Source organism: Rhincodon typus, chromosome 2 (genome assembly GCF_021869965.1).
Source record: "Rhincodon typus isolate 14 chromosome 2, sRhiTyp1.1, whole genome shotgun sequence".
Lineage (NCBI taxonomy): Eukaryota > Metazoa > Chordata > Chondrichthyes > Orectolobiformes > Rhincodontidae > Rhincodon > Rhincodon typus.
In genome coordinates, this window is record NC_063333.1 from 99589685 (window position 1) to 99606837 (window position 17153).

The 17153-nt window shown below is 38.4% G+C and overlaps 1 protein-coding gene across 1 annotated transcript in view; it reads right to left on the reverse strand.

The window, feature by feature from the left end:
• Positions 1-39: 39 nt before the first annotated feature.
• The window catches only part of osbpl3b (oxysterol binding protein-like 3b), a 61962-nt gene continuing 44848 nt past the window's right edge, over positions 40-17153 (reverse strand). Inside the window, exons 11-12 of the mRNA XM_048608608.1 lie at positions 6616-6738; positions 40-2821 (exon numbers count right to left, since the gene is read on the reverse strand). Of these exons, the coding sequence (XP_048464565.1) occupies positions 2716-2821; positions 6616-6738 (229 nt within the window). The 3' untranslated portion in view covers positions 40-2715. The remainder of the gene's footprint in view (positions 2822-6615; positions 6739-17153) is intronic.

Genomic DNA, 17153 nt, shown 5'->3' on the forward strand with positions numbered 1-17153 from the left:
GTCAGCCTTTCTGCTCCTATGATGCTGCTTGGCCTGCTGTGTTCATCCAGCTCTGCACCTTGTTGTCTCTGATAACTAATGTTGCTTAGAAAGTGACACACTGTGTTTAGAAGTACTAATCCTATTTAAAGAATTCAGCTATACAAGTACATTTGGATGTAGTGGAGTGGCAAGGGTGAGTGATCACCTAACTGATCTCAGGTGATTTGTTACAATCAATTGCAGGGTTACTAATGACAACAAATAGACTCATCAGAAACATTTTAAAATTAACTACCTGGAACAGTTATTTAATTTCACGCACTTAGATTAATATTCTGAATTCTCCTTTAATGAAGCTTTATAACAATCCTTTGATAGGCAAATAGAGAATAGTAGAAACTGCCAAACTGTGGTTTCCTCAAAGTTGTAGCGCTGTACAGCTGCGGCGTAATATTCATCGGTTAGAAAATCATTTCCTATCTTGTAGATGATTCAACAACATAAAATGGAGAAAAGCAGCAGCATATGTAAACATAAAAAACTACACATATACAAAAGCTGTTTGCATCAATGCACTCAAAGTATCAGTTTCAACTGCACATTTCAGCTCGTTCAACACACTGTAAATAGCTGTATTTTTGAAAAGGTGTTGTACTTTAATGGCACGGAACAGAAAGGAGACAATATGCAATTAAACACCAAAGAAAACTTTCATTTCATTTCTTTAAATGCAATTAGTAGTTCTTGACTTAAATGTTTCATACCTCCCATTGAAGCCCATTTTACATAAGAGTGCTGGAGGCACAATAAACTTAAACTGACCTGCCACTAGATGACATTTTACACAAAGTTACCGCATACTATCATTCTGTCTTTGAAGAGTGGGAAAGAGAAACCAAAGCAGGCTGAGTGGAATAAGGTAAAACAAATTCGCCCCAATTACAGTACAAATCTTGCCAGCAAATTATGTGATTGCCATTGCTACCATCTTGCTGACAATAAATTGCAGGTCAGTTCACAGCTAACATGACAGGAAGATATAGATGATAGATGGAAGCAGTTTCCCCTTCTGACAAGTTTGTGGCTTGAGGATTGTCCTGTCATCAGATCAAAAAGGCCACGTTTTTCTCTTGGAGTGATTTAACTTAAGGCAAAAGGATTCACATGCAGCATTAAGAGCTGGACAAGATAAAATTATTTGCTTTATTGACAGAGGTAGCATGTGTACAAAAAAAACCTGAAAATTTTTAGAATGGTGAAACCTATCAACAGCTTCCCACGGCCTACTTCATGTGCTGTAACAGACAAATTAATACTTGATATAGGATCAATTGTACATCAACGTATTAAAGACTAGCTATTGTGATCAAGTAGAAATATCTACGAAAATGTGTGTTTCTCCTTAGGTTGTGTCATAGGCTAATAACCAAACTCTACCAACATTTTTTAAAATGTGAATGTGGCTAACAATGTAATGATGCCCTGTTTTAAGGATATTGATTGAGCAATAGATATTGGCCTGGACAGTAGAGATAACACTCCCGCTCTTCTGCAAAATAGTGCCATGGGACCTTTTACATCCACCTGTACAGGCACATGGAGCCTCAGTTATAATGTTTAATCTGAATGACAAGGTAGTGCTCCCTCAGCAACGCTATGGGGTGTTAGCCTTTGTTGTTGTGGATTCAAGACAAGGAGAGGGACCTTAACATGGAATCATGAGGCTCAGAGATGAGAGTGCTACCAACTGAGCTGTAGTAGACACAGGAAAAATTGTGAAAAAAAATCCAACAGTTACACCTCTATATTCATGGATGGTTGACATTCCTTAAACTGGGTACGTATTCAGCAAATCATAATTAGGTAGTTTAAAATTTTTTTCCACTCATTTGACAAGATTTTGTTGGGGCAAGATTCATGTTTCCTCCAGGGTTAAAAATAGACATAGGTTCAAAATTTGTACCAGTTTCCAGTTACTAGGAAAGGGTTAAAATTGCTTGCATTCAAGCTTCCTTTTGGCTTATCAACATTCTTCCATAAGCTCAGGCACATTTTTTCCCACATTGGTGAGGGCAGGGAAGGAAACAGGCAGCAAGACCAAGAAAAAAAGTTTTAAATGTAGTTTTATGCTGATGTCAGCATTTGGTCTGAATGTAGCAGAAGGTTCCTGGTCTTAGTGACAAATTTTTACTGTAGAAATGCTTTATTTGAAGGATCTTAGAGTGTTCTATTTTAAAAGCAGGTACATTAAAATAATAGATACACCTGACTATTAAAGTACCTTGAATACATGCCACTGCCATTCAATGATTCTGTATTTTGCTTGGAATAAGGTCAATATTGGAAGTATACAATGTGCCTTCGTAAAAGGAACAACACAATAGCATCTTGAGATACTAGTTTATAGAGGAACATGTGATCATTCTCTTTGCAAGCAATAAATACTTATATATTATGCATCTACTGTTTGTGCTTTGTTTCTTGTAAATAATCAAACTCTGCACTGCTTAAAGTGCTATTTGAAGCAAAGATTGCACAGGTTTTATATTCTACAGTTTAAGGCATTAAGTCAGTAAGAGATAAGTTTTCATATCTTTACAAATTTAAAAAGAATAAATTGAAAAATAACCACATATATTTGAAGATTACCAAATGAAGATGGTACAGATATATTAGTAATAAATAAATGATGATACCCATGAAACACAGAATGAAACAAAAAGTGTTACAGTGTCACCAAAGTATTAGACTGTCAAGCTTGTCGAAGCCTGGATCTTTCCGAAGTTCCCAGTAGGTCCCCGTGCTCACCCACATGTCCTCTCCACCTTCGCAAGATTGTCTGTAAGTAAGACACTTTGAATTGCCTTCTCAAAGTATTACAATTGAACAGCACATAGAAATATATGCATTATTAGGGAATAGTGGCCTGTTACACACTTAAACTAGTAACCATATGTTCAAATCCTATTCAGATTCAAAAGCAGATTCCAATAAATCTGGTAGTGATGGGTAACCATCAAGAAAATGAACACTAAGAAGACATTCATTGTAACGCTACTGCTGTTAAGTAGAACAGAATTAGGGTAGATATGGAACAGCAAACTGAATCATGAGATGGTCCAGGTGATCAGCAACAAAAAGGTGCAGCTCATCACATTTTCTAATCCTTTTTCATTACCATTACCTATAATACATACTCCATATATTTATACACAGATACTCACATTACTAAACATCTTCAGTTGCATTATCAAGGACCTTTTCTGTCATAAGATAAAGTTCTTCACAAATTATTCTAGTTTTTAAATCCATGCACAACACGTAGTTAACAAAGATAGTAGGAACTGCAGATGCTGGAGAATCCGAGACAACAAGGTGCAGGGCTGGATGAACACAGCAGGCCAAGCAGCATCATAGCCTCTCTGCTCCTATGACGCTGCTTGGCCTGCTGTGTTCATCCAGCCCTGCACCTTGTTGTCATGTAGTTAACAAAGCAGCCTAACACTAAGACTATGCCATATCTAGGCTTACCCTGATATGTGGCAAATAATATCCATGCCACATTAGCTGCCAGGTAATCATCATCACCAATAAAAACACAACCCTGCATCCACCCTCCAAATTTTCAACCACACCATTCCATCCTTCCTCTACCAGAATCCAGGGGTTACCAGTGACCAGACCTTTTACTGGACCATCAATATCAACACTATACCTACAAAAGCAGGACAGATACTAAGTAATCTGTGATGAGTGACTTCCCCTTGACCCCTGGACGTCTCTTACTATTCACAATGTTCAGGACAAGAGCAGAGTGGAGTATTCACTATTCATCTAGATGTCTAAGTATTTTGCATTTGTTTTTACAGAACAAGACACTCCAAGAATTGTCAGCACAGTAAAGAAATATCATGGGACAAATGGAAGGAGGAATCTTAAACAATCACTATCACTGGAGGAATTAGTACTAGGAATATTAATGGGACTAAAGGCTGACGAGTCCCCTCGACCTAATAACTAGCATCCCAGAGTCTGACAGAAGAGGCTGCAGAAATGCTGGAATTGTAATGGCTGGGATTTTCCCAAATTCCCTAGATTTTGGAAAGACTCCCAGAGAGATTGGAAAACTGTAAATATTAAACCTATATTTTAGACAGAAGGGGAACAGAAGCAAAAAAAAAACTGTCAGCCTAACGTGTGTCATTAAGAAAATGCTGCAATCCATTAATAAGGAAGTAGCAGCAGCACATTTAGAAAATCATAAAACAGTCATGTAGAACCAACATGATTTTGGAGAAGGGAAATCATATTTGATAAATCTAATGCAATTCTTGGAGGATGTAACAAGCAGGGTGGGTAGAGGGAAACCAGTAGAAGCAGTGTATTGAGATTTTCAAAAGACAAATAATAAGGTGTTACATGAAAAGCTCCTGCCTAAGGTAAGAGCAGCTCATGATGATGGATGGAGTTAGCATGGATTGAAGGACTGACTGAATACGAGGGAACAGAGAATCAAGATAAATATCATTTTCAAGTTGGCAAACTAACTAGCGGTATGCCATCAAGATTAGTGCTGGAACTCGACTATTTATAATTTACATTAATAACATGGACAGAGGAACAGTTTGTATTATAGCTAAATTTGCTGATGGTACAAAGATAGAAGGGAAAGCAAGTTATGAGTAAATGTCGGCAAAGGGCTACATAGTTAAGTTAAATTAATTGGTAAAAGTTTGGCAATATATTTCCATGGGGAAAATATGATGCTGTCCATTTTGGTGAGAAGAACAAAATATTGAAATACTATTGTAATGGAGAGAAACTGCAAAATGCTTTCATTCTAAGTGGTCTGGCTGTCCTCACACATAACAAGCAGGGAGCAGTGATAAGGAAGGCAAATGGAATGTTGACCTTAACTGCAAAGGAATACAGAGGCTTTGTTATAACCATACATGGCATTGCTGAGACCACACTAAGAGTATGTTTTTTGTCTCCTTCATTATGGACTGATGTACGTACTTCCATCACTTGGAGGTATTCAGGGAAGGTGCACAATGCTGTTTCTTAGGTTGAAGCAGTTTCCGAAGAAAGGCTGAGCTAGTTAATCCTATACACTCACTGGAATTTAGCCAAGTGAGAGGAGATCTGAGTGAATCACAAGATTTTCAGGGAGTTTCTTAGGATAGACACAGAGGATGTGGACGTAGAATTAGGAGCACTGTTTCAAAATAAAAGGTGCCCCAACTAAGATGGAGGGGAGTAGGAATTTCTTTTTCCAAGGAGTTATTAATCTTTGGAATTCTCTACTCTGCAAAACAGTGGAGCCTGGGTCATTGAATAAATTCAAGACAACAGTTGGACAGATCTTGGATTGACAAGGGTTATGATTATGGGGAGAAGGCAGGATTCAAATCAAGGTAGAATTAATCCATGATCTTACTGAATAGTGGGGCAGACTCAATTGGCCAAGTGGCACACACTCATCCTTCTTACACTATTGAACTGAATTTTCACCAGCGCAGCACTGATCCACTTTGGCTTGTGAAAATATACTGTCTCCTGATGTACTGTGAAAGCAGCACCTTCATGTCTCTCTACCACCGAGAAGGAAAGTAGCAGCAACATCATGGAAGTACACCATTCTAATTTAGGCATATGGGGACAGTTGTATGCTGTTGCTGGGGAAAAAATAATGTTCTGGCAGCATTTTGAAAAAATAAAACTGTGAAAGCTCCAAGGATGCAGGTAAAGGAAGGCAGTAATAATTCAAAGCCTACCACTGGCACACTTTCATTAACATGGCTTGGCCTGCAAAATCTACATCCAGAGAATAAAGACCTATTTAAAATCTAAGCATATGAGAAATACTTTAATAAATTTGATCAAAGAATCAATAGAAAATTTCACAAATTTTCTTTGCCACAACAACCAAAACTGTTGCTTTCAAACAGACAGTATAAACGTTTTTATATTCAAGCACTTCATAATGATTGTATCATTCATGTACAGAATAGAAATGCAGGAACAACTTCTTGTCCATACAATCCAAAACAGCAAGTTTTTGTGTAAATAAGTAATTTGATCATAAGGTGATACTTCTTTTTTGATAACAGTATTAATAAGACCACATCAAATTACTCATCTTACAACTGAAGTTTTTAATTTGGACATAGTTTGATACTGAAGAAAGTGCAGCTCAGGACAACTCAACTGGGTTCAAACTGTATGAACTGTGGCATTGCTCATGTGAACATGAATTAACTTTACCCAATATTTTGACCAAGTCTTTAACTAGCTTCTTTAAAATGGATGAAATATCTTCATTAGATCAGGAGACAGAAACTTTGTTGAACAAGTTAATCTGTTGAGATTTCTATCCAAATAAATGTGGCTTTCATAATCATGACAATTGGCTATGATTAAAATTTAACATTCTTTTTGGTTCATACAGAGCATAATTTTTAATTATCAAGGAAAAAGCAATGTACTATATTCTTTCTAAATTATAAAGTGGCCTCAGTTTAGCAATAATATCAAGGAGATCTTGTGATAATATATTCTGTTGTTAATGCTAAGGATAAATTGAAAAATAATACAAGCGTAATTTACACGCACTCAAACTGGCTAACATACCTAAAAAATTGAGGTTGATGTGTCATGTTGTTTTCTTCAAGAATTCTCCTCCTTTCTCTTTGAAGTTGTTCAATTCTTTCTTTCTGAGCTTCTGCAGCCTCTATGTTACCTTCTTCCAAGCATCTAGGGTAACATTTTGAACCAGAAGTTTATAAAATCAAATGCAACTAAAGAAGTGTTTTGAGAAAACACAACACAATGTAGCGTATAAAGGAAGGCAACTTCATTGATTATTTTGTGGATATATAAGCAGGGTTACACTGTTGTTACGGTTCAATTCATGAGACAAAGTGTATCCATAATGATCTTCAAGCACTTTTACAATCATGACTATCTTTAGGTAGTGACCAACTCTCTCCAAGATGTTTAAGAATCATTTTCGCAACACTGCTAATATGATTTCCCATAAAGAACAGGAACTAATTCTCATGAGATGACAATCACAGCCTGAAAGAACAAATTCCAAAGAAATAGAACCATTGTTGCATACAGATATGATGGGCTGAATCTTAACAGAAATCAGCTACATGCCATTTTTCAATGAGTTTCATGGAGAGCTTCTCTCTGCAAGGCTTAGCACGATTTTCTCATTCCAACATCTCAAACTCAACTCATTAACTAGATACCAGAGCCTTAGGCTGTCCCTCTCATCCAAAGCTAGCCTGAAATCTTCCACTTGCTGTGGGCAGAAGTATTCACCTTGAGGCTAGACTGCCAGCTTGGTGCCTATTTCAGCATTGTCTTAACCATCTGGAGGAATGCTGAGCAATGCCAAAAGGAGGTCAGTGACCTTCTCCTGTCAGGCGAAGTAAATACCATCATCTCTCTGCTACCTCACACTCACCATCCCTGCTACTGATCCCACCTCCCACCAAGGCTCATAGTCTACCACTCTCACTGTCACATGCAACATCTCTCATTCACTCTCACCTTCCCACTTCCCCAAGGCATCCAACCTTGTATGCCCTCTGTGCTGCCTATCACTCCCTCAGGACGTTTCACCTTTCCTCCACTTATATCAGCACTAATAGGTGTGGCAGCCACTTTCATCACATTCAATCCCTCCCTCAATCTTATTCCAGGTTAAAAATAACCGAGAGCGCGCCAAGATAGGTATGCCGTGCCTGACATTCAGCTCTTTGGCCTGTTTTTTTTTTAATAGGATCATGACTGTAATCATGCATGACCAGAAACCTAAACTCCTGTACTGATATCAGCTGATATCCTTACTGTGCCAGGACGCTGCTTGAAGGGTACCTCCCTGGACTTGACTGAAGTACTCCCCTTAGACTTTGAGACATGGTTATTTGTTTGAAGCACATGCAGCACCTTTAGCACAGTGCTACAGCAATACGGCCACCCCAGTGACTGAGAACTGCTGGCATCCAAGGACAAGCTGCCTGATGTTATGACTGCACTAAAAGTCAAGTCGAGATATGGGTCCTGTCAGACTGTTTGCAATGGCTGAGACAAAACAGTGCAAGAAGGGAAGGGAAGGCAATGCAAGGCAAAGTAGGAATGATATCAGCATCCAAGTAGGAGCAAAATGAGTGAGCACTGAGAGCGCAAGCAAGTGAGGAGCTTGGAGAGCACTCTGGTTGAAGCCATGAAATGGGTGCATTGCCTCCGGTTGCAAAGTGTCCCGAAACAGCATTGCTGAGAGAGACACTGGTGTCAGATGCCATCATTCATGGACATGGCCGCATGCGGTAACTGCCCATGAAGTGTGCCCACAGATCCTGGTGACCAGTACCCAAGATGGAGAACTAAGGAGCAAGTGGCTAGCTGGAAGTTCATTTCTGGAATTCTAGTTTCTATCTGGTAGGGAAACTATTGAGGCAAGATTAAGTACTAATGAAGGTGATAATGATCAATAGCCTATGCTAATACGCCTCTCGTACTCAATATGAGAATCTCATTATGACGTTTTGGATTTGTTTGGAAAGTTAGACTTTTCGGTTGAGACATTAGACATTGAGACTGGACATGATGGGCCACTCACTCAAATATCCCAAATTTCTCAACACAGTTCATATCATACATAGAATATTCCCAGTCAATTTGATGTTAATCTTTTGGGTCACTTTATAATAAAATTATCTCAGGAAAGTATTTGTATATTATGATATTATTCCTTAGTTGTGTCTCCATCAATTCAAAAGGAGGAAAAGTAGCAAAATGATCAATTCTAGAAAGGACAACAATGGCTTACCAAGAACAAGATGATTATTGTACTTGAGAAAATTATAAGAATGCAATACAAACAGGTAGGCTTCTTACAAATAGAATTTTAACATTCTCACTAACAAGCAGTACTTCGATACATTTGGTCCCAAAAGTAGCAATATGAACAAGAACCATAATAAATCCCAACAGAATATAAGTCAGGCAAGGAAGCATAATGTCCAGATATTTTAAGATAGCTGGACTGTCTTTCTATACGTGAACATATCAGTGGAGTTGCACACTAACCTTGGGAGAAATTAATGAGAACAAGTTTTACCCTTGAATGGTAAAGGGAGGGCAGCAGCTGTCTTATTTACATGACAAACCAGAAACTGCTGGAAATGAAGGTTCTAACCTCACTCTCATTTCAGTAGCTGCTGCCTTCCTGGGTCTCTCTCTTGCTGCTGTTTCTTGGTTGTACATCTATCCTGGGCATCCAAATCATGTATCAGCCCATCCTTGAGGCACATAACCACAAATTGATTTTCAATAGCATTTATTGCACTGAGTTTTAGAAGAATGTTGAATTATTTTTAAAAAAGTATCTTTGGCAATTACCACATAAGTGAACAATCTGCTCCAGATATCAAAATCAGTTGTTTCAATCTGAAACTGGACATTGTAACAATACAAGAAATTAATAAAGGCTTAAAAGGCCAAATCTACACAGCACATTCTAAGGTATGTCCGTATCTCTCCTCTTCCAGTTTCAAGGAACCTTTCTACTAATTGTACTATAGCCTAGCTCAGCCACTAAGCCCTCATGCTAGCACTCATATGCCCAAAAATTCCTCAAATTATTACAATCACCATCCTGCTGCTCTGGGAGCAAATAGAACCTGATAATCCAAATCAAATATAAATTCAAACCTTGTGGAGAAACTAAAATTTTCCAAAAGTCCCACAAGGAGGTAAGATACACATCAGTGGAAGTGTGAAATCTTATAAAGTTTACAGCTCAACTCCACTGTACCAGATACTAAAGACATACATTCTTCTGCATGGAAGATTTTCGTTGGTTCTGATCTTCTTCTTCCAGTTTTTAAGACAATTTTGAATAATTGCTAACGGTGATTGTAACCTGATCACATAGCTTTGTTCAACCTGCACTTTGGAGGTTTCTGAAGGTAGAGCTAAACAACAGAAATACAACAACAAAACTTTGTTTTCCCCATACAAAGTCATCTGGGCTCTACTTTCTGATATATTCCCCTTGACCTTACATCCAGATATTGCAAGGAATAATTTTCTAAAAATGATTCACTCTGATGAATATCCAACTAAAATCCTGAAAAATTTCTCTCACTTCATCTATCGTGTACAATCTGAGTTCAGTTTGAGAACATTCAAAAGAGGCAATAAATGTAGGCATTCCACCTAATATTCTTCATCCAATTCTCCTAGTCTTTGGTTGTCCTTCTGAAAGACATGCACTTCTGCTGTAGGCTTTCATGTCTCTGAAAAAGAGAATTCTTTACCCACAGATGGTTGACCAGGATGTTTCATGAGGCAATGGGATCTGGAATGCAGGATTGCTTCATTTATTTTCTTTCTCTGCCATCCCTCTCTCTTATCATTAAGGCATTATGACTCAGTGTGATGTACTTTGTTGGATAAATTGTTGTCATTGTGAATGACTGGTAGCGATCTCTTCCACAGTCCTTACTACCAATGGTGTTATACTTCACGAAGAGGATTACAGAGTGAAGTGTTTTGTAAAGCCAAAGCCAAGAGAGGAGGCAGCAGGTTCAAAAACAGGACAGTAAGCAGTGGAAAGCTATTCTATTCAGTCTAAGGGATGTATGCGAATGGAAAAGATTCAAGCATGCAATCGTAACAAATCAAATAAGCGATTTCTTGATCAGTATTTTGATTGTTTGCTTTTGAAACCTGTATAATTTATTAGTGATTGTACAATTTTATTACTGGTAAATTTTGCGAGCAGTGATAAAGTTTTATGGAAGTGTTTATTAGGTACAAATTAAGAAAAAAAAATCCTTAATTAAATCAAAATAAAGATGTCAGGGTAGGTGATGTGTTGCAACTGCAGGATGTGGGAGCTTCTGGATGCCAATATGATCCAGGCCAACCACATCAGCAGAGTCTCTGGCTTGAAGAGTTCAATCATTGACCTGGACATCAGGTTGCAGACACAGACATTTCAGGGAGGGAGAAAATTAACTCACTGCTTTGTTCTAGGAAGCAATTTCTTAGGATAGGTCCTTCAGATTTGATAAGGGATCTGAGACAGGACAGCATGACTGGGAGCGAGGCAAGCATGCGGACCCAGAAGGTATAAACGGAAGAGCTTTAGCCCTTGCAATGTCCAAAAGGTTTGAGGCTTTTGTAGCCTGTATAGATGAGAACAATGGTTGTAGAGTGGGTAAACAAATTGACCATGGCACTATATTACAGGAAGCCATTCAAGCAGGGTGATTTAGTAGGAATGTAATGGCAGTAAGGGACAGCACAGTCAGGGGGACAGGCATTATTCTGCGTAGTCAAGAATAAAATTCTAGATGCACGTGTTGTCTACTAGGTGCCAGGGTCATTTTCTCTGTGTTGAAGATTAACTTGAGTGGGAAGTGATGAATCCAGAAGACATGGTCATGCTAGTACTAATGACATAGACAGAACTGGGTGAGAGGTTCTGCTGAAGGAGTATGAGCAGCTAAAGTTTAAATTAAAAAGCAAAACTTAAAAAGAAAAAAATTCTCTGGATTCGTATCTTAGCCACAAACAAATTGGCACAGGTAAATAAGATTGGACAGTGATGTGGGTTACTCAGAAAAGAGTGTGAGAGAACACAGTTTCAATTCATTGGGCATGACACCAGTACTGGGGAAACTGGAAGATGGATCATTGGGATGGTCTTCAGATGAACCATGCCGAGACCACTATTCTGGTGAATTATAGAACTAGGGTGGTACAGAATTCTGTAAACTAAATAATGGGAATGTAAGGGATCAAATTTTGGAAGATGTGATAAAATAACAGAAAAGACAAGGCAAGAGAGTAAGGTGTTAATACGGGAAATTATTAGCAAGGAGCTGCAGTAAGGGCCACAATGAACAAACTTACGAGTGTACCAGCAAAGAATAGAGGTTACAAATATAATAAAAGGACAAAACTAAAAGATTTTTATCTGAATGTACATAATATTCATAACTAAACAGATAAATAAAAAGTGCAAATTTAAAAAAAACTCATGATCTGATTGCCGTTACAAAGCCATGGCTGCAATATAACTAGAAGACTGGGACCTGAAAATTCTAGGGTATGTGACATTAATGAAGGACAGGTATTAGGAAAAGCTGGGGGGATAGCTGTTAATGCAGGATGATACTGACACAATAGACAGAGATGACTATTTCAGAAGATCAAGATATAGAATCAACTTGTATAAAGTTGAGAAATTGTAAATGCAAGAAGTCATTCGTGGGAATCATTTATGGGACATGAACAATAAGCATACTGTAGGATGTGGTAAGAATATCATAGGTGATTTGAATCTTCATGTAGATTGGCACTGTATAGAAGGTAGTTTGGATGATTAGTTCATGGAGTTTTCTGGTACAGTTTCTTAAAGCAGCATGCTCTGGAGTCACCCAGAGGACAGGCTATGCTAGATCTCAATGTGCAATGAAACAGAATTAACTCATGACCTCATATTGAAGGTGCCCTTAGGTAGCAGTGATCATAATACGATTGAGTTTACATTCAATTTTAGGGAGAGAAGACTAGACCTAGGTTGAGCATTTTAATCTTAACTACGGGCAATTATGAAAACATGCAAACAAAGCTAGCAAAAGTGGACTGGAAAATTAGATTAAGAGATAGCTCAGTAGAGATTCAATTGCAAGGACCTAACGTACTTCAGTGTACTTAGAAAAGATACATTTCCGTGAGAAAGAAAGTCTTAAGGGAAGAATGAATGCTCCGTGGCTAACAAAGGAAGTTAAAGATAGTATAATCAAAAAAAAACAAGCATAAAAGTGACGGAAAGATAAGTGGCAGGTCTGCAGATTGGCAGAATTTAAAAAAAAAGAAAAATATTGATAAAATAATGAGAGAGAAATTAGTGCATAACAGACAGCTAGCTAGTAATATAGAAACAAAGTAAGAGTTTCTAAAGGTATTTGAAAAGAAAAAAAACCCACAAAGTGAGCATTGGTCCTCTAGAAGCAAGACAGAAGAATGAACAAAGTCCTACAGCACGGAAACAGACCCTTCAATCCAACTTGTCCGCACTGACAAGATATCCCAATTTGACCTAGGCCCATTTGCCAGCATTTAGCCTATATCCCTCTAAACCATTCCTTTTCGTGTACCCATCTGGATGCCTTTTAAATGTTGTAATTGTACCTGCTTCCACCATCTCCCGTGGCAGCTCGTTCCGCACACATACACCATCCTCTGTGTGAAAAAACTGCCCCTCAGGTCCCTTTAAAAACTTATAGCAAATGAGGAAATCACAGATAAGCCAAAGTTATTTTTCATCCATCTTTGCTATTTGTATCCTCTACAGTAACCAATAAATAATTCTGAAACACAATGAAAGGGGACAAGAAATATCAATTACAATCACCAGAAAAAAATACTGAGGAAATAACTAAACCTAAAACCTGACAAGTGCCAAAATCATCGTCAGGTCTTAAATGAAGTGATTGCTGAAATAGGTATATCGGTTTTAATTTTCAAAATTCCGGAGACTCCTCTAATCAAGAAATGAGGGACACAGAAGGCAGGAAACTAGTTGTCTTAGTTATCTTAGCATCTGGCAATAGGGGAAATGCTAGTAAGGAAACTAGACCAGGGTACGAAGAACATTTTAATATATTCAGGCAGTATGACAGGCAAGTTGTGATTGACTCGAGTTCTTTGGGGAAATAAGTGAGATGGATAAATGGAAACCTGTGGATGTGCTGTACTTAGATTTCTGAAAGCATTTGACAAAGTGCCATATCAAAAGTTACTATACAAAGAAAGAGTTCACAGTATTAGGGGTAACATATAGCACAGATAGAGATTGGTTAGCTAATAGGAAACAGTTGGAATAAATGATTCATTTTTAGGCTGGCAAGATGTAACAAGTGATATGCCACAGGGATCAGTGCTGGGCCTTCAACTGTCTACAATTTCTCTCAATGACGAGGATGACACAAAGATAGGTAGGAAAGTAAGTTGTGTTGAAGAGTACATTATGGTCTGCAATGGGATGTAGATAAAGGGAGTGGGCAAAAATTTGACAGATGGAGGATAATATAGGAAAACATGAACTTGTCTCTCTGGGCAGAAATAGAGGAGCAGCAGATTATTTAAGAGGAGAAAGATTGCAGACCTCTAAGGTAGAGAGGGAGCTAGATGCTGTGGAAACGTGAATCACCAAAATTAGAATGAAGGTACAAGAAATAATGAGGGGCCAAATAGAATGTTGTTTATTGCAAGGGGAATGGAATATTTAAGTGGGGATGCTTTGCTGCAGTGGTACAGGGAGAACATATCTCAAGTATATATACAGTTTTGGTCTCCCTAGTCAACAAAGAAAGTAAGTGCGTTTTAAGCAGTTCATGAAAGTTTATTCAACTGATTCCTGAGATTGGGGAGTTATCTTAAGAAAAAGGAACTGACAGGTTAGATGTTTATCTACTGGAATTTAGATGAAAGAGAGGTGATCTTATTGAAACATTAAAGGGATCCTGAGAGGAACTGACAGGGTGGATACTGAAAGAATATTTCCTTCTGTGTCAGCAACTAGAGGTAACCCATTGAAGACAGAGGAGAATTCTTTTCTCTTAGAGGGAGGAGTGTCTTTGGAACTTTCTACCACAGGAGTTAGAGGCAGCATTACTTAAGGAAGGAGACAGATTCTTGACTAACAGGGGAATCAAATATCAGCTGGGATATGTCAGACAATGGAGTTAAGGTTACAGGGAGATCCGCCATGGTCATATTACATGGCAGAGCAGGCTTGATGGCTGATGGATTCACTCCTGCTCCTAATTCATCTAGTTGTGCTTGTTCCTTCCCATCTCCTGGAACATTGAGTAACAGGACCTGATGAAGACAACATTCACGCATCCACCCAGCAGCCTGTCCACTGGAGGTGATTTTGCAGATTTGCCTGAAAGCTTGTGAAGTTGGCTTCAAGGTGGACAATAGCACGTCTTTGATTCCCATTGAATCCAGGAGAAGTGGACTGGTGTGGGAATTCAGTTCTTTGGCAATCTTATGTATCACTGATGCACAGTCACTTCAATACAGGAGTGTGGTGATGAAAACTGCTGTATACATTATAACTTTGGTGACTTATGGAGGTTTTTGTTGACAAACACTTGCTCTCGTAGATTGTGGAAGGCTGAGCTGATGGAGCAATGTTGGATCTCCCCATTAACAACTGTCTTTTGAGACAGAGATGGCTGTCAAGGTATGGAAAGTACTCAACATGTTCCTTCAACGCATATAGGAGGTGGAACATTTGACTGACTGGATGTATGTTACTGCAAAAGTTTTGCTTTGACAGTTTTCTAAACAGGCTGAGTTTCTGTATGCACAATTGAAGATGTCGAGAACAACTTACAAACTGGTGCAACCTGAGCCGTAACACGGCATTATCCTCAAACCATGGATCACACGTACATATGGCGGGTCAGTTTAATTTTGGCATAGACTGAGGTTAAAGTGTTTTCTGTCTAGACAGTATTTAACACTAACACCAAACGGCAGTTAACCTTTGATAATGAGATGAATAGTCATTGTCAGGGAGACTTCAATCTCACTGTCTTGCTTGACCCTGGTCTGGCATTTGTTTCAGATCTCCCACCCAAGATAGTTTATAGTCATATTATCCTGACTAGTTATGGACAAAGGGGGAACTGAATGAATTTTAAATTATGATTACTTTTCCCTTCACAAGTAGGAGACAGGGAAGTATTGCTAGATTTATTCATTTCTCTTTTTACTCGCATCCCTTGCTGAGAAAGGCTGAACAGTATTCCCCTAGTTTTCAAATTGCAATTATTAAAATAAACCCAGAACAAGCACCTTTAAGACTAAATCAAAGATTGGGCTTATTAACAAAATATTCAAAACACAGGGTAATTGTTTTGCTACTCCAGGCACCCACCCCCATACACACACACACACCCACAAGAAATCAGAAGAGAAGATAGGTTATATGTTACAAGTTTTGGTAAACCAAGCGGTATTAAAATTCATTACATGCAAACTATAACTTCTTGGATGTCAGTGTCCAATAATAGATTCCTTGGTAGGTGGTCTTCCTTCTTGCAGGCAAAGCATAGGCTTCTTTCCAGCCAGCAACTTGGAAGCAATGATGGAGGGTCTGAAGCAGGCTGCCAACTCAGCATGAAATCACACACTCCTTCTGAAGGTCAAACAGCAACTGACTTAGAATTCCTGAATTGTACATTTAAGCTATTCAACAAACTTAGATTTCAGTCTTGCAACAGTGTCAGATATTTCAGGTGCTAAGAGTCAATCCAATTAGAAGGTTGTTTAGCCAACAGCCAGGGAGGTAGCTTTACCACACTCATCAAAATTTCCATTACAAGGTGAAGTAACTAAAAATAAAATTAGCACCTATTTTAACATATTGGGCTTTGAGGGTTTTTTTTTAAGTCTACATCTGGCTGGAAGCAGACAGACAGTCAAATAGTTTGGTCAGGTTGGCTAATGCAACAAAGGGTCCCCTCTTGTTGTTCCTGACATTTTCTTAGTCTTTGTCATCTGGTAAATCAATGTCACAGGTTCCAGTGGAAGACTGAAGGTCACATTTTGTCTCAGGAAGGATTTCTTCAATCACTTGCCTGGCTGTCATCAAACAGCTATTTGATTCCAGTGGTAGTGTTAGGGCTAGGGACTGGTGGTGTTTTTTTCTTCCGGAGAGGGTTGTCTGGTAGTTCTGTTGTGTCAAAACATAATAGTGGTTCAAGTAGTATAGAGCCACCTTTGTTGTCCGAACTGGGTTGTCCAATCAAAAACAGACTTTTTAGAAACACCAACACATTCTTAAATTAAATTCTGACTTTGGAGACTCTTAAGTGATAGACTCAGCAAACAAACAGACGAATTACATTGAAGACTATAGTACAAGTTTAAGGTAAAATACAAACGTGAACAAAAATGGGGAACATTATGGTATTGGTAAGCACACTTCCTGATGCATTAAACTGCACAGTGCGCAGAAAATCAAATGAAAAATGCGATATACAAACACTAACATTATCAATGAAAAACAAATCTTATATTCAAAGGTACCAGATTTTGAAAACACACCCAGTCTACTGTAG